The sequence below is a fragment of the Dromaius novaehollandiae genome, chromosome 3, assembly GCF_036370855.1.
Source record: "Dromaius novaehollandiae isolate bDroNov1 chromosome 3, bDroNov1.hap1, whole genome shotgun sequence".
In the NCBI taxonomy this organism is placed as follows: Eukaryota; Metazoa; Chordata; class Aves; order Casuariiformes; family Dromaiidae; genus Dromaius; species Dromaius novaehollandiae.
Genome location: NC_088100.1, coordinates 11,399,071 through 11,416,890, shown reverse-complemented (window position 1 = coordinate 11,416,890; position 17,820 = coordinate 11,399,071). Strand labels below are relative to the sequence as shown.

The 17,820-nt window shown below is 49.9% G+C and overlaps 1 protein-coding gene across 1 annotated transcript; it reads left to right on the top strand.

Annotated features, from left to right (window-relative positions):
- The first annotated feature begins 2,810 nt into the window (after window positions 1–2,810).
- LOC135327738 (uncharacterized) lies at window positions 2,811–9,946 on the top strand. Its single transcript, XM_064508088.1, has 6 exons — window positions 2,811–4,450; window positions 5,101–5,152; window positions 5,290–5,347; window positions 5,442–5,537; window positions 5,854–6,448; window positions 9,935–9,946. Exons 1-6 carry the CDS (start codon window positions 4,343–4,345, stop codon window positions 9,944–9,946), a joined length of 921 nt encoding a protein of 306 aa, XP_064364158.1. The 5' UTR covers window positions 2,811–4,342.
- Window positions 9,947–17,820: the final 7,874 nt, after the last annotated feature.

Below are 17,820 nucleotides of genomic sequence, written 5' to 3'. Positions count from 1 at the left end.
TCCACGTCTCTGAGGGCAGGAGGCTGGGGCTGGCTGCCTGCTAGAGATTTTCGTAGGGTTTTCTCATGGGCTTCCCGGCTGCCTGGAGATCTGCTGCAGTCTTCCCTCTTTGCTTTCTTGTGGGCAGAGCAGATGCTGAGGGGAGTAAAATGCTGAGGAGGAGGAGGAGGAGGAGGAGGAGAGCTTGATCCACACGCAGAGGGAAGGGAGCAGTGAGGCCTGGAGGAGGGAGGAGGGCGGCAGAGCAGCTGCTGGGTTAAGCAGCGGGGCACAGCCCGCTCTGTAATGGCTGTGGGTGACCCACAGAGCTGTCTCTGGAGCCACGTGCCCAGGCTGGCCAGCCCCAGGCAGGGCCACAGCACCCTCTGCATGAGCTGAGGCTGGGCCGATGGCCCCATCTCTGCCCGCACGGGGCAGAGCGCAGGGCCTGTGCCCTCTTTAGCTTCTATCAGCAGCAGCCGTAGTTTCTCCACGGCAAGCAAGGCCTGGCTCTTGCGAGATACATCTAAATTAACGTGCGCACAATCTAAGGAGATCTATAGTGCAAGGGCTTGTGAAAATGTATGCTTGTTTTCTGGTACAAGCAAGGGAATTTTTGGTTCCAAGAGTGTCGTCGTTAATGTTAATGGTGGTAAGGGCTTCACGACATTCGTGAAGCTCCAGTGTACTTTCCGGTTCCCGGAGGGGAGGAAGCGACGGCGGCTTGATATTGCCCTGAGCACACAAGGGCTGTGCAATGGGCTTTGGGAAGGGTAGAGGAGAGAGAGCAGCGCCTTACGCAGACTGTATCTTGTTATCTCTTAGTGCGTCATGTGAAACGAAGTAAGACCAATGGAAAAAATGCTGGAGGACTGATGGGAACCCAAGCAGAGTTCTCACAGGCAGCTGTAAAATGACCTGCAAAGTGTCCCGTATGGCCAGAAGAATTGCGCTGTGCAAGCTTTGTTTTCCCATTTATGAAACCAGCGATCATTGTAGGAACCCACGGCACCAGATAGTTGCAACTCCTCTGCTTCTCTAGGTTGTTGTCTAGATAAATAATAATGGCTCCTTGCTCAGGGCAAACTTGGGGTTTAGGCTGCCATACCCTGAGTAAAAGGTGAGGAGCTTGAGGCAGCCTTCCATTGCTTGCTCACTCCCTCCCTCCAGGTGGGGGAACGGCAAGGATGGTCTGAAACACATGTCACTTGGGATAACAGGAAAGCAAACTGCAGAAGTCTTTAGAGGCTGTGGTGCTTGATAAGAAGGGAAATGAGCTAAAAACCACAGTCCCTGCTCAGTGCATATAAAGCATACACTTTTCACAGCAATCCAGCCTTTCATATTAGAGTTACACACAGGCTGTTATCCTTCCACACCAAGAACCATGAGCAGCAATCTGGCCTGTCTAATTGGGATTTGAGCTTTCTTAGCAATATTAGAAAAGCAGAGCCTTTTGTACCTTTGGCCTCCAATACCCAACTATTGTACTGATACTTTTTATTGAGCCCATATCCTCGTACGTATTTAGATATCTGCCTCCATTGAGAGTTTTCTGTCTTTTAAGAAAGAACTCACCCATTCATGTGAACGTACCTACTTTTAATCTAGTTTTAATCAGTCTATAACTTTTAGACTTTTGTAAATTCTGCTAGCAGAATTCCACATTCCAAAGACTCTTTCCTTCAGATATCCAATATGCGTCAGACCTGCAGGCTACCTGACCAGCTGTAAACACCATTTACAAATATTTGTGATGCTCAGGAAGATTTCTAGATGTCATTGGCCAGAGATCTAAGTAGAAGACAATAATCTCTGTGTCGGACTGTCTAACTGCATGCACAGGTTGATCATGTATGGACTGGTATGACCATGTATTAGCTACTGCTAGTGGAGACTTTTTAACTCTTTTATCTTTGTTCAATCACAGTTCATCTGAGAGGCTTTAAAATGTGATTTAGGATCATGCAGGACTTGGCTGTAAATAATAAGGTTTGGACCAAGTCAGAGTTAACTGGATGGTTAGTCTGCCTCTGCAGTGTTGTGCTCTCTGACCACCACTGCTGCTCTCGTCAAGCAACTGAGGCACTTCACCAATGGCATTGCAGAAAGCTGGTCTACAGTACTCAAGGCAAGAAGATAAGAAAGACTATGGAGCTGTAGCTTTTCTCCCAGGTGCCCTCTTTCACCAGATTGATGTTAGGCTGACCTTAGTGCTAGGTGAATGCACTCCTGTTCAATACAAAAGGAAAACACTTCTCTACAGGAATTTCCTGGGCAGTTTTTAATAAAGGAGCACACACTTCATGCCTTGGAATACGGAACTAACAAACAATGAAGGGCTGAGCTAAGGGTATCTGCTTAGGCAAGAGTATCTGAAGGGGGGGAGCTGCAATTTTTTTTACCGAAGCACAGGCTGAAGTCAGACACAGCTCTGCAGCGCACCACAGCTTACGCTGAATAGACTGGCCTTCAGAGAGTACTGTGTACAATCATGTTATGCTCCGCAGAGTATCGTTTGCTCCATTCTTCATGGAGAGCTAAGGTGAGGAGGCCAAGCTTCAAAGATCAAGAGAAGTGAGCTGAGGAGAGGACTTTGCATCAGTGTAGTTTGTGATTGAAGCCTAGGAGAGAATACACTCCAGTAAGAAGTTACATGGAAGGAAAGCGGCTTGGGACACTTTGGAAGAACTGTTTAATGGGAAAGATGACTTAATAAGATTTCTGAGAGCTATGAAAGAGAGCAAACTGCATAGGCAGGATGCTGAACAAAACTGAACAGATCTTTGTGCTAAAGGGAGCGGTATGGGGCTAGCGGTACAAACATATACCTTCTTGGCGCTGCATCGGGCAGAATGGGATGATAGGCCATCATGAATGGCTCTACTGCTCACATCAGGATGAAGCTGTGGGACGGTGCCTGCATCAGGATCCCCAGCTCCACAAGGAGCCTTTGGCCTGGCCAGCCAAGCAGCCAGGGCTGTGTGTGCTTTCCCCAGCTCAATCCATTTTCCCTCTCTACTCCAGGCAACATCTCTCAGTAGCACTGCCTGGGCTGTAGCTCCCAGCTCCCAGCTCACGAGTTCCCTCTTTGGGGAGCAATTACATCACGGCCACTGCTCTGGCTTAGCTCTTGGAGCACCATCTCTGGTAAAGTAGTAGCAACCTCATGGTGTTACAGTATCACAGTAGCCTCCTTGCTGGACTCCAGCGCCAGGCCCCAGTTTGTACACACCCCCTCAGAAGGTGGCGGGTAGCCCAGGCATTGGGATTTTGCCCTTCCCTGTGAAAGGCCAGAGGTTTTACATAGCCCTGGACGGTGGTAGCCTTGGGCTGGCTGTAGTGCTTCCTCTAGCCATGCAGGCAGTTGCCTCGTGCTTGGATGACTGTTGACTGACTCCCTTGGTTAGGCTCAGCTCTGGGAGGGCCCCCTCTGGTACAAGGTGACAACCCCATGTCATCACTGCATCACAAATGTTGCCTTAGCTTAGCTGTGGCAGCATCATCGCTGCTGAAGAGAAGAAAACCCTGTGTCATCACCGCATCACAAACGTGAGCCAGCGTATATGTCGGGAGGATGGGTGTCACTTTGCCTCTGAGCTGACAGGTGAAGAGAGCTGAAAGAGCAGGTAAGCACACTGAGCTGAGTCCGGCAGCTCCTCACCAAGGTCTCTGTGGCAGGGTGGGCTCTCGCTGTGCTTGTGGGCAGGCCCAGAAACTCAGGGTCCAGCAACCCTTGCAAACTCATTTGTGTGGATGCGGCCTGGTGTCAATAGGATCAAAGAGAGTGATTTGAGCTTCCCCTCACTTTAGACATAAGGCTGAAATACAAAGGATTCTTGAAAGGGTATTGGAAACCCAGCAGTGTTTGGGGTAGATTTTGAGCCTGGCTTGCAGATAAGAGAGCATCCCAGTGCAGTGCCCAAAGCCCAGTGGGGAATAAAAAGGGTCTTTGGCTTGGGAAGCAACAAAGACAGAGAGCCTGGGAGCAGACGCTGAAATTGTTCTTTTAGGATTGTTCTTCTCGGCGTGTTTTCAGAAGATTGTTGCTGTCGATCCTAGACCCAGGGACCACAGGAAGGGTGAGCACTGCCCCTGAACAAAGGGGTAGATCCTTGGATGTTTGTAAAGAGTAATTGTCCTGTTCATGAAGATTTCTTCTCCTGACCAGAGAATCTGGACTTGGGCTGTTGGTCTCCTTGTAACTAATGGGAATAATAATCCCAGGTGTTTGCTGAGGATCTGAGGAGGCTGTGAATGCAGTAACGGAACTGACAATATCTCCTTGGCTCCGCAGAGAAGGAGGTTGCCCTTTGCCTGTGTGCAGACCTGGCGCGTGAGAGGGAGGTCTGATCCCTGAGAAATGAACTTTTCCCCCATCGCCATGGACGGTGTCATCTCTCCAGCTTTCCTGTGGTTCCTGATGCTGGTGCTCACCTTCTACCTCCTGCTGACCTTCAACAAGCACAAGGTAGGAGTCAGTCTTGCTGCCTGGGCAGAGTGAAGGGGAGGCAGTTGCCCAGCCCAGCCCTGGCCAGCCTGGGCCAGGAGGGTCAGGGCAGAGACGGGCCTGGCCCTGGTGGGGCCCTGGTTTAGCTGGTGCCTGCGTGGCTGGTGGCGACGAGCAGGCAGAGCCCGTGTGTGCAGCTGGTCCCAGCTGTGCCAGCTCCAGCCCCGACTGTCCTGTGCTGCTACTGCAGCAGCTCTTGTACAGGTGCATTTTGAAGAGGGGATTTAAAAATCATGTCCAAACTGTCACGGTTCTTCCACAAGAGAAAATCCTGCTGGGAAGGTGGGACCTGGTCCTGGGCACCGCTGGGCTGCACACACAACGCAGCCTCCCTTTGGCACCAGCCTGGGCTGGGGAAATGCCTGCCTGCCCTGGTGAGAAAGAGCAATGGGAGCATCACCATCACCTGCAGGGCAGGAAACTCTCCCGGCCCCCCTGCATCTGCCCTCGGTCTGCCCCTGTAGCCACGGGCCATGGCCAGACTGCCCAGTGCAAAGTTCCCCACGGGTCCCTGACCTGCCCCTTGCCAGTGCAGTGGTTGCCAGGAGCCAGGGCACCCTTGCGGAGGAGAGACGCTGCTCTCTCACCGGCTGCTTTCTCTGCCTGTGTAGGAAGGCAGCTGCAAGAAGAGAAGGTGGAGGGGCAGCGATGAGGAGCCCAGAGGTGAGCGGCTCCTGGGCAAGGGCAGGTGCCCTGCAAAGGAAACCCTGAGACCCCACACATCCACCGCCCCGCTCTGCCTCTGCCGGGGCTCCTGTGAGGGACTGCCCCATCCGCTCACTTGCCATCTCCCCTTCCAGCAGCCTTTTCCCTCTGGGAGGAAGATCCAGAGGAGTCTTCAGGGTCCTCTGGGTCCCAGTAAGTGGAGCCCTTCCCTCTGTAGTGCAGCAGCCCCCTCTGGGAGCCGCCAGCAAGAGAGAGCCCATTCATACTGCCCTCTGCCCACATGCAGATACACTGGAGTCCTGGAGATGCTCATCACGGATCGCTGGGAGATGGACCTGAACTTTGATAACATAATCAGATCTGTGAAGGAGGCCTCAAAGAGGTGAGGCAGCTGAGGAGGGGACAGGGTGGGGGGCATGGGCTGAGGGGGAATGGCTTGGGGAGAGCAAGGAGAAATCCAAGGGCCTCAGATCTCAGGGAGGAGGCCTTTGGGGAGGGATTTTCTTCTCTGGAGCAGAGCTGACAGTGTCCTCCCCTTTTCTAGGGGAGAGGGACCTGCTGGGTTCTGGCAGGCAGGCAGGGGACTTTGGGCACACACTCGGACCCCATGGCAGTAACACAGCCTGCCATCTCCTTAGGGGGCATAGGGAGAGCTTGTGGCTGCTGGGCTCAAGCTTCACCTCCTCCCTCTCGCACAGGCTCACCTGGAAGGCCATCAACAGCAGCTCCATCACTTGTGACTCAGCAAGTGAAGCCAGCTTCTCTTCAGGGACGTCTTTCTCCCCTGCTAGCGATTATTCTCTCACTTCAACTTTGGGGAGCCAAGCCAGCTCTTTTTCAGGGGAGTCTTTCTCCTCTTTCACTGATGGAGAAGGTCTGGCTCAAGGCTCTAGAGTGCAGCCTGTCCTCACGTATCCCCGGCCTAGCCAGGAGAAGCAGCAGGACCTGGCGACTCGCCCACCTGGCAGGGAAGTGGGGGCCAGCTGCCACATGGCTGGCAGTGGCCTGCAGCAGCAGCACCTTGAGGTCCACCTGGATGTGCCCCCCCAATGCCCAGGAGTGTTGGGCTTCCACGTCGGGGAAACGGAGACAACTTTCTTGTACCCTGATGCCCAAGAAGACTTGGAGGAGCGTGTCCAGAAGAAGAAACTTGAGATGCAACTGGGGCTGCCGGCTGCTGTCTGCAAATCCCTGCACGCCGACCTGTCCTGGCCTCCTAGCCCACCACCACTGCCTGCAAAGCCAGACACGGAGCAGGTTTCCAGCATGCAGAGGCAAACCTTCCCAGGCAAAGCCGAGTTCTGTGCTGTGGAGTTGGATTTCAGCTGGAATGGCAAGGAGAGCTTGGAGTGTCTCATCCAGGAAAATGAATGGCAGCAGGAAGCAGGCCTGTCAGCCAGTCTGGGTGAACCTCAGCAGGAGTTGCCAAGCTCAGCTCCTCGAACACCTCAGTGGCATGCTGAGCCTGATGAGGTGGTGGTTCCCAGTGTGCAGGAGCTGCCCTTCCTCGACAACACTGTCAAAAAGCAGCTAGAGCTGTACATCATAAAAATGCAGATGAAACAGCGCTTTGGGCCACCAGCAAGGATCCCGGCCTGCAAGAAGGTTGCGGCCCCTGTCGCAGGGCAAAAAGCCTCCCAGCCTCCCCCTCCACACAGAGGTGCTGGGCTGCCATATCGCTCCCCCTTGCAGCACTGGACCAGGCATGCTCAGACCAGGTGCTCTGCAGAAGAGCCCCCAGGCCCCAAGCAGGAGAAGAGCAGGTGTCCCACATCTCCCATGAGCAGAGAGCAGAGACTCAGCTCTCAGAGCAGGAGGCAGCCAGAGGAAGAGAGCCCTGAAGAAGAAGAGGCTACAGACCTTGTCATGGCATGCCCGGGACAGCAGCAGGGTCAAGCCTGCTCTGCTCCACGTGCTTTCCTGAGAGCAGCACAGGAGATGTCTTGGAAGGACAAGGAGGTATCAGCCTGGAAAAGAGAGCGTGGGGGAACAGCCAGCAGCAGCAAGGACACTGAGGAGTCCCTGCTGGCCACCAGCAGGAAGGATCAGGGTCCTGGGACACAAGGGGATGTGCGCAGCCCTTGCCCTCCCAGCCAGGCAGAGCAGGCGTTGCTGCAGAGCGAGGAAGCTCACCAGGGGCAACTGTGGCAGTCCCATGAGAGCTGGAGCAGCTCCAGTGAGGACATGAGGACACCAGAGCTGCCATCAAAGAAGAGTGTCCCCCAGGAAAAACACAGCCAGTCCCGTGAGAGCTGGAGCGTCTCCAGGGAGGACATGGAGACACCAGAGCTGCCAGCAGCCAGGAGAGCTCCTCCAAGAAAATGTTCCCAGAAGAGACAACACAGTGAGGAGGGCCCCTCAGCTCTGCCACCGGCTCCAGCCCCTGCAGGGACCAGTGTTCCAGTCTCCCAGCTGGAAGGGCTCCTCACAGCCCTCATCGATTCCCACAAGGCCAGCCAAGCTGCTCACAAAGCGCAGAACCAGCTGCTGGAGGAAATGTTGGTGTGGCTCCCAGACAAGGCTGGGGCCCCAAGGAAGGACACGACAGGAGGGCACCCCGTTGGCTCACAGCGCTGCAGACATGTGGCTGAAAGCTGCCCTCACTGCAGGGGACGGAGAGCAGTGCAGGATGCGCCCGTGCCGGCTGCCTTGCCCACCAATATCACCACAAATATGAGCAAGGACAGAAATCGCCAAAGGAGTCCTGTCTTTAAGCTGAAAATGAGTCTGGAGCAAGTCTGCCAACGGGTACTAACAGAGGAGTTGCCAGAGCAGGGGAAGGGCAAGGGAAACCCCAAGGACAGAGCCAGCTCCAGGAGACTCTGCCCCAAATGCGGTAAAGCTCGGCGCCAGAGACTCTCCGGCAAGGAAGGCTTGCAGACCTCACCTCCATCTGATGCTGCAGCCCTGGGCGCAGGAAGAGCAGGACACAGGCACCCACCCCAGGGCAGGGGCAAGAGGCAGCAGGGGCAGGAGGAAAGGGCTGCCCCCACCCAGCAGGCAAAGGGGCTCCATCTTTCCACAACTTCATTCTTGCGAGCTGGGCAGGCGGGGTCTCAGCCACACCAGGCCCTCACCAGGCCTCTGCCCTCACATGTGGCGCCTGGGCACAGGACACTGGAGAGGGAGACACCACCTCTGCCGGGCAGCATCTGCTGTGGGCTCATCCTCATCCTGCCGTGCCTCGAGAGAGTCTGTGCCAAGCTCCAAGAAAAATCAAGGCCTAATTTGGCAAGAACAAGGAGAGGGGAGGAGCTGCAAGGGCAAAGGCACAGGCTTTTGGAAGCAGAGCGCCAGCTCCCGCAGGGATCTCCAGAGGAGAGCAACAGCATGTGACAGTGACACGCCAGGTTGCAGATGCTGCGCTCCTGGAGTGAGTGGGGCTGGGTGCAGTAGTCTGTGGGGCTGGGGTATCGCCAGGGCTGCTGGGGGAAGGGGCTGCCTGGGACTGTCTGCGAGAGGTGATGGGGAAGGACTCGGTGGGCTCTCCGCTGAGACTTTCCTGATGGGAGTGATGGATGCTATGGGGACACAGTGCCAGCGAGGCCGGGGCATAGCAAGGGGCAGAGCCAGGGTGGGAGCAGCCCCCCTGGGGACACAGCAAGGCTGGCTCCTGTTGCCTGTGGGGAGCGACCCCCCGTGCTGCTGGTTAGGAGCACAGAGAGCAGCCCCATTCCTGGCACCCCAACCCCCAGCCCTGGCTGACTGTGCTCTTCCCCTTGCAGCTGTGCAGGTGGAGCAGGGCCCAACGGGGCATGGACCCAGTGAGCAGCAGCTCCCGGCCGGGCCCTCCCAGGGAGCAGGAGCTCTCCTAATAAAGTCACGTCCATTGAAATAAGCGCGCAGTGGTCTCTTCTTCCTTGGGGAGTAGTGGCGCCGTCCCTGCCCACTTCTCGACCCTCATTTCACGGGCAAGTCAGGCATGTGTGTTGGCAGTTTCAGATGAGAGGACAGGGATGTCCCTCCACGTCTCTGAGGGCAGGAGGCTGGGGCTGGCTGCCTGCTAGAGATTTTCGTAGGGTTTTCTCATGGGCTTCCCGGCTGCCTGGAGATCTGCTGCAGTCTTCCCTCTTTGCTTTCTTGTGGGCAGAGCAGATGCTGAGGGGAGTAAAATGCTGAGGAGGAGGAGGAGGAGGAGGAGGAGGAGGAGGAGGAGAGCTTGATCCACACGCAGAGGGAAGGGAGCAGTGAGGGCTGGAGGAGGGAGGAGGGCGGCAGAGCAGCTGCTGGGTTAAGCAGCGGGGCACAGCCCGCTCTGTAATGGCTGTGGGTGACCCACAGAGCTGTCTCTGGAGCCACGTGCCCAGGCTGGCCAGCCCCAGGCAGGGCCACAGCACCCTCTGCATGAGCTGAGGCTGGGCCGATGGCCCCATCTCTGCCCGCACGGGGCAGAGCGCAGGGCCTGTGCCCTCTTTAGCTTCTATCAGCAGCAGCCGTAGTTTCTCCACGGCAAGCAAGGCCTGGCTCTTGCGAGATACATCTAAATTAACGTGCGCACAATCTAAGGAGATCTATAGTGCAAGGGCTTGTGAAAATGTATGCTTGTTTTCTGGTACAAGCAAGGGAATTTTTGGTTCCAAGAGTGTCGTCGTTAATGTTAATGGTGGTAAGGGCTTCACGACATTCGTGAAGCTCCAGTGTACTTTCCGGTTCCCGGAGGGGAGGAAGCGACGGCGGCTTGATATTGCCCTGAGCACACAAGGGCTGTGCAATGGGCTTTGGGAAGGGTAGAGGAGAGAGAGCAGCGCCTTACGCAGACTGTATCTTGTTATCTCTTAGTGCGTCATGTGAAACGAAGTAAGACCAATGGAAAAAATGCTGGAGGACTGATGGGAACCCAAGCAGAGTTCTCACAGGCAGCTGTAAAATGACCTGCAAAGTGTCCCGTATGGCCAGAAGAATTGCGCTGTGCAAGCTTTGTTTTCCCATTTATGAAACCAGCGATCATTGTAGGAACCCACGGCACCAGATAGTTGCAACTCCTCTGCTTCTCTAGGTTGTTGTCTAGATAAATAATAATGGCTCCTTGCTCAGGGCAAACTTGGGGTTTAGGCTGCCATACCCTGAGTAAAAGGTGAGGAGCTTGAGGCAGCCTTCCATTGCTTGCTCACTCCCTCCCTCCAGGTGGGGGAACGGCAAGGATGGTCTGAAACACATGTCACTTGGGATAACAGGAAAGCAAACTGCAGAAGTCTTTAGAGGCTGTGGTGCTTGATAAGAAGGGAAATGAGCTAAAAACCACAGTCCCTGCTCAGTGCATATAAAGCATACACTTTTCACAGCAATCCAGCCTTTCATATTAGAGTTACACACAGGCTGTTATCCTTCCACACCAAGAACCATGAGCAGCAATCTGGCCTGTCTAATTGGGATTTGAGCTTTCTTAGCAATATTAGAAAAGCAGAGCCTTTTGTACCTTTGGCCTCCAATACCCAACTATTGTACTGATACTTTTTATTGAGCCCATATCCTCGTACGTATTTAGATATCTGCCTCCATTGAGAGTTTTCTGTCTTTTAAGAAAGAACTCACCCACCCAAATTGCCTCCCATAGGCTGGATCCAGGATGAGGACATGGCTTCAGATGGCAGAATGAAACCATTGAAACTGGTTGAGGTTTCTTACCTTCAGCCCCACAAATAAAAGGACATGACTCCCACTAATGTTGGAAGAGCTGTACCTCCTCATTACCAAGGCTCAATTTTACCTTCCATATGCAATGAGCAGCTCGCCTTGAAAGGAGGCTCATTTATTTATATAAGTGATGCTTTGCTTGAATGCTGACTTGCAACAGGCTGTGTGACATTGGCCTGAAGCAAACCAGTAAATTCAGAAGCTAGGCTAATGTTTGAAGAGAGAATTTCCTCTTCTCTTGAGAAGGCAAGGGTGGAGCAGAGGACACGGTAATTAGATGCTCTTTATGAGCACTGCTTTTCTTCCTTTGCCCACAGCAACTTTGAAGGAAACGTTCCCATTTGAGTATCTCTCATTCACACTACCCTTTCCTCACACAAGAAATGTTCAGTTTAAAAAGGTTTAGCTGTCTCTCAAGGGAATCCAACAGCAATGGGAGAGAGAACAGTGAACACGGTTGATTCATCAAGATGAGGGACCCCCTCCTGGAAGCCCTGGAGTTTGGACTGTGGAACCCACAGCTGCCAGAGGACAAGGCTTCGTGCATAGAGTGGTCCTACCAAGCCCCACAGTCCTACTGGGGATGCTGTCCTCTTTCTTCTTACGCTCTAAGCTTTTGGGCTTTATGAGCTCTGAGAATATCTGGAGGGGAGCAGGAGTTGAAAATATGAGGGTGATACCATACTTGGCTGAAGGCCTGTGCAGAACTGGTGTAGGGGCACGTAGAGGGAAGGATGACAATAACGGATGGTGATTTTCTGTTCAATACAAAAGAAGACAACTTGCTATAAGCTTTAGCTGGGATCTTGGTAGCGAGCAAGGCTGTCCTTACTCCTCAAGGGCCTAAAGTTGTTACAACACAGAGCTCTAAGTCATCATTTGGCACCATCTGCTTTGCCTCAGGTAGCAATGAAATAGGATGGCTAAACACTGTAACAGTGTGAGTGTGCCCCTCGCAAGACCTGCTTGTTTAGAAACATGGGCTGAGTCAGCTCTGACTGTAAGACCTCAGTAGACCATGGTCCATAGAGGCAGGGGGAAGCAGGAGAAGACTGTGAAAGGAAAAGCTATAACACAACATGCAAGGTAACAGGTCAGACATACATTGCACAATGCTGAAGAAAATGATGCAGAAAACCACCTCTTCAGTAATAAGCACCAGACTCAAAGGCCCTCAGTGTCTGGATGAGATTTTCCCATAGACATGTTTTTACAGCTGTGGTTAATGTGTGACTAATCGTTACTGTGGAGTAACCACACAACCACTCCTTAGGGCTGTGCAAGCACACATAACTGTGCTTCATCAGTAGGGGTTTTGTTTGAAAGTAGAAATGGTAACATCCGACAAGAATATTTAAAACCAACAACACTTTTGAACAGGGCTGTAATCATTTATGCCATGCCCAACACACTGTTGCAGCTAGGCTGCAGTTTATGTATGCAACAAAAAAGACAAACCACCTCCCAAGAACAATTAACAGTTCAAAGGCTTCTGTTTTATAGGCAGCTGCTATCAAATATTAACAGCAGTATTTAAGCAGGGAGAGCAAACTCAGCCAACATCTTTCAAGAACATACACAAGTTAGCTTTTCCTCCATTAATAGAAATAATAGGAAAGCCACATTTTTAGAGCACATAAAAGACAAGCAGCGTAGCTCCAAAACTGCTGTATTTTCCCCTGTGCTACCCTGAGAACAATAAAACCCCAAGGACACTTTGACCTGAGTCATTGCTCAGATCATGAAGGTTTAACACTCGTCTGCTATTTTAAGTATTTTAAGTCCATTTTTCATAAAGTGAACTTCAGGCATGGATGTACTGAATGGAAAGGGACCAGTTCCTTCATCAGTGGGGCTGAGTACAGCATGCACAGTCCTACTCGCTTGATGTGACAATGCATGAAGGGCTGGCCAGGCACTTGTCTCCATTCAGAGCTGGGCTGTGAGGCCTCTAATCATGGAGGACAGATGATTAAGATGATTTCCAGTTGCCAGCAAATGTAGCTTTTCAGATATCCTTCAGGTGTGGATGGATAAGTAAGTAGGTGGGCCATCCAGTCACTTGATTGGGATATAGGCAAACTTTCTGTCTCTATGAAATTTCCACTTTATTTCTAAGGTTTCTGATCTGTTTTTTCCAAAAAAAAAAAAAAACCCAATAACAACCTTTTGTGGATTTTTGAAATTATTTCAACCTGAATTCCAGTCCTTTTGAATCTTTTACCCCCAAAGAGAAATGTCTTAACACCTTTAAGAGTTCCTCAGCTTAGGTTCTGCATGAGTAAGTCTAGATGCATTTGATAGAATAACAAAAAAAGATATGATTTCTTTAGGTCATGTGGCTGGCTGGTCTCATGCACTGGGGAGCAGCATTCAGCACACTGCCTAAGCAGCAGTTTTATGAACAGTGTGTTCTCCAGTGAAGGCAAGGCCATGCTTAAGGAGCCACAGCCCCCCCGTAGCATCTCCCAGAGCAGCAGTCCTCTGCTTCTGCCACCTACCAACTCCAAATCTGATGGGAGCCAGGAGCCACTGCCTTGCCCACAGGTAAGATATCGCTGGCATCATTTCTTGTTGAGAAGCCCCATTTCTCAGCTACTGTTGAGTTTCCGCTAGCACCCAAACCCTCGGCTTCGAAGGAGAAATACAAGCTGGTTTATCACCCTAGAAAACCAGCCAGCCATTGGCCTAAGAGTGGAGTTCCCAGGCTTTGTTTAGAGGGAGAAATGCACCAGTGGCACCCACAGAAGTTTCCTATGTGCTGTCCCAACCCCTTCCTCATCTCCCCCCCACCACAGCTGCCTGTAGCAGTTCCTAGCCCTGTGCTCAGAAGAAGGATCTGCTTGGCTGTTGCCTACCACTTCCAGAGAATAGGGAGATGGGACAGGTTTTGATGATGGATTTTTGGAGGTTTGGGGGTTTTTTTCTGCATACTATTTGGAAATAGCTTGCATACTAAAGCAATACATGTACCTCAGTTTTGGGGCCCCTGGGCTGGTGGCATATAAGCATATAGCTCTCCCCCACATGGGGTCTTGGGGATCAAGAGTGCTTTGATGGTTGATGCAGCCTTGTAGGGATTCACACTGAGGCCCTTTCTACACAGCAAAGTCGTACTGCTTCAGTTAAACTGAAACAACAGCTGTGTTCTGAGATAGATCTATCTATCCAAAAAGCTAACTTTATCTTTAAATCTAATCTATTTATTCTGTGGTTTATGCCATTTTAAAATTGAATTTTCTAGTTCTAAAAGCACCGTCTATTTTCTTTTTTTAAAAAAATGTAATGATTGCCCTTACCTAGTTCCTGTTTTGATTTCTAGTTAACACATATATGTGTGTGTGCACATTTGAGCATGTGCATGTCTATTTATGTGTGTTTGCACACACAGAGCAGAGTGCATCAGTCCTGGCAGTGTTTTGATATCATCTTAAATAGCCCCAGAAAGCTGCACATATGCTTTTCCCATGCTGAAGCATACCAGGGTAAGCAGAGTAGTAAACGAAAGTAAATAAAATCATATGTGACAAATAAGAGCAGTCCCTTGGCAAGTCCCTTGGTAAGACTGTCTATGTGTGGAACAACAGAGCACAGCAAAGGGCAATTCATAGACTCAGTGGTGTTGATAAACGAAGAATATAGCTTCAGTTGGCCTCTCTCTCCCCTCATGTTCCTCTTGTGTTTGCTGCTTTTATGCCAGTGAGGATAAATCTGGTTAGAACCCCAGCCTGGCTTATCTTCAGGGTGGTATAAGCAATAGTCAATGTAGAAAAGGGGTGGTTTAAAGTTTGAATTAGGAATTTTTGGGGGTGATGTTTGCAGAGAAGTTTAATTCGGGACATTTAACAATAGACAGCTTGAGGAAACAGACTGAGGAAGACCTAGTTCACGTTTTGCCCTAACACCACAGCCACTGACTTGTCTAGTCTGGTCTGTTAAAAGAGGTGGTTTTCCAAATACCTTCATCTGGAAATGTGGCTCAGCTGGTCTTTTCTCATCTCACAGCAATGTGGCCCAAAAGACTGAGATCTTGATCTAAGAGGTTATGTTAGGGGAAAAAGAGAGAATAAGAGGGGAAGGATTTCTAACTGGTCTCTATATTCATAGAAGATTGGCTGAAAGAGACATCCTTCTGGCTCAGGAACTTTTCAGCTAATATTCTCCCTGAACATAGACCTTCATGTTAAATCTATTTTGATTTTATTGCCCCCACCATTAATGGAAGGGTTCTCAAGGTTTTAATTGCTTCAGAATTTATACTTGCCAGTTTCTAATTTTTTTCTTGCTCCAATATTATCCTACAGCCTAAATTGCTCATCTCCATCCCTTGTGTTGTCCTGTATCAGGACAAAGATGTAGACAGCAACTACAGCACTTGTTCATCTTCGTTTTTCCAAGCCAGACAAACCAAATACTGTTGGTTTACTGTGGGAAAAGACTATATGCTCCCCCCTCATTTTAATAGCTTTTCTGTGCCCCTTCCCAGCATGCATTAATCCTAGAGCACGTACAGAATGTAAGCAAAGGTCTCAACCGATTCTTTGTACAATGATCCCCACAAGGCTGAAAATTTCCTCTATCTACTGGAAATGCCTTGGCTAATGCATCCTGCAGCTACTTTTGCCTTTTTTACAGCTGCATCAGAGTGATAATTATTCTAAAACTGACTAATTCACCTAGACCTTTCTTCCCATCTCTTATTCCTAAGAGAGTTCCCAGTTCAGAGCAGAAATTCCTGTTGCTAGCCCTCCGAAATGCCTGACCTTGTCCTGTTGAAGTTGATGTGTTTGTTACTTGTCAAAACATTCAAATATTTCACTCTAATATTCCATATTGGTGAGGTCTCCCAAATTCCCAACAGCAAATGTAATTTCATGCGCTCCCTCCTATGCCAGCTTAATGAAAATACTTGAAGAGAAGTCCGAAAGAAGGGATTGTGTTATCAGCCTTCTTCCCTGCTAACTCCCCTTCCTGCACAGCCTGCTGCAGGCTCCTCCTTAGCCTGTTCCCTGCCACCTTACAACTCTTACACTAACGCTCAGCTTCCTCCTTTGGATTATTCATTTTCTGTGCACCACAGAGAAATTGCTTTACTGAAGTCCAATTAGATTAGATTGCCTTTGACTGAAAAACTGTCATCAAAAAGCAAGAGATCAGATTAGTCTGGCATGATCTACTTTTGGTAAATCTGTGTTACATTTTTATCCCATGTGTCACCACCGTATCTTTTTTTTTCCTTTCTGTCAAACCCTTGTCTTGGATCTAGCACACTGCTGAGGCAAGACCTCTTCTCTGCTCTTTCCTTTCTGTAGGTACTACATTTGGTATTCTGCAGTAAAATTGCTGTCCTCTAACTGAACAAGATTATTAAAAATGCTTCTGGTCAGATGTCCCATTTCATGAGCCAAACACCATCCCAAAATGCCAAATAACTCTGTTTTTGACCCTCTATCTCTCATGTCTTGCATATTTAAAGTTTTTTGAGTTTTGTTTCTACTTCATTCTACGAGGCATTTTCATCAATGCATTTTACATCCTAGTCCTCACTAAAACTCAGGTAAGACATTTATGTAGACTGTGGGCTATGCCTAAAATAGTTTTTATTCCCAGCACACCCATAGAGTTGCCCTTTTTGTTTCTTGTTCCCTGTTTCAATTACAGGACTACACAGCCTTTCAGATGTGCTTGTTTCCTTTATAGTGCCTAATACAACTTGACAAAGTGAGAATTGTGAAAAGTCCTCCTTTTCTCATAGTTTGCCTTCCTTGACATTCAGTGTATTTACACCCTCCAGCTCACTTTCCAGCACAAAGAAGGGGTCAGACTTTCTGCCAGCCACATTCTTTGTATCTCACTCCTGAACAAGAGCAAATGTGATAATTGCTCCAGCATGGGTGAAGAAGAAAGCCAGGAAGTGCAGTGAACAGAAACATGACTCGGAGAACCCAGGATACCCAATGTCAGAGCACAGAGGTAGAGTATTTTTTCTGTAGATTATTCTCTCTTAACACAGTGAAGTTTCTCTCGTGACCCTGATGCTTAAACACTGGGTTTCATTTGTGAGGGTTTTGGCATAGAAATTTCCTCTTTTCCTCAAGGATTCTTTTTTTTCCCTTCCTGCCACACTAACTTCCCACTTTATCGCTAACTAGGAAAGTGGAAACAGAGGTCTTAGGAATCCCCAAAGAAGAGAATTCATCCTAGCACAGTATTCCTATACAGTATGGTCAACTCTGATCTTCCACAATGGTCTTTTATCCAGTTTAACGGACTGGCAAAGTTGCCATGCAGTTAGAAAGCACTTCCCAGCTTTGTTCTGCTACAGAAGCAAGGTTTTTTAAACTCAATTCCTAAATCCTTTTGGCTCCTCTCAGGACCCTCTTTTTATTAAGATTCCTCCAAACTTTTTTTCTGATTGGAAAAGTACAGCTTAGAGACAAGGAAGAAATAAACTGAGACATTTGTGACAGAGGTCATTTTCAACCTACCCTTGTATATATATGAAAACACTGATCACTGATATGAAAACACAGCACACTGATCACACTGGTAAATTCATCTTTAAAATTCAGTGCAGCAGGGGGCTTGAGATTTTGTATCCAGATAGCTTCAGTGCAAGCAAGAAGAGATTAGAAACTAAGAAAACTGTGGCAGTTTAAAAAAAAAAAGTTTTTTACAGCTTAGAGCCTTGTAAATTAAAATAATTACGTGGGCTGCAATAAAGGTGCCATGAGAGGCAGGAGCCTTTGCCTTCCCTATTTTGTGAGGGACATTACTCTCAACTTCTGCTTTGTTTCCTCTCATCCCATACAGGTCGTAGCACTCTGGAGTAATTGATGCTGTGTAGATTATTTAGGACAGGCCTTGCTCTTCTTCCTCCGCTGAGGTACGATCTCCAGAGAGCCTTTTGTTTTAGGAAGCACATTTTCATAGAACAAGTTGCTGCTGCCTATCCTGCAGCCCTTCCTGCTCCCAAATTCCTTGAGGCAGAAGCCAGGTTAGCTAGTACGAGGGAGCCCTGCGGAGGATAT

What these genes read in the sequence shown, in the direction of transcription:
- LOC135327738 (XM_064508088.1), top strand. Translation starts at nt 4,343, where the DNA reads ATGAACTTTTCCCCCATCGCCATGGACGGTGTCATCTCTCCAGCTTTC. An exon ending in TGACCTTCAACAAGCACAAG is followed by an intron (nt 4,451 to 5,100) that starts GTAGGAGTCAGT and finishes CTGCCTGTGTAG; the next exon opens with GAAGGCAGCTGCAAGAAGAG. An exon ending in GTGAAGGAGGCCTCAAAGAG is followed by an intron (nt 5,538 to 5,853) that starts GTGAGGCAGCTG and finishes CCTCTCGCACAG; the next exon opens with GCTCACCTGGAAGGCCATCA.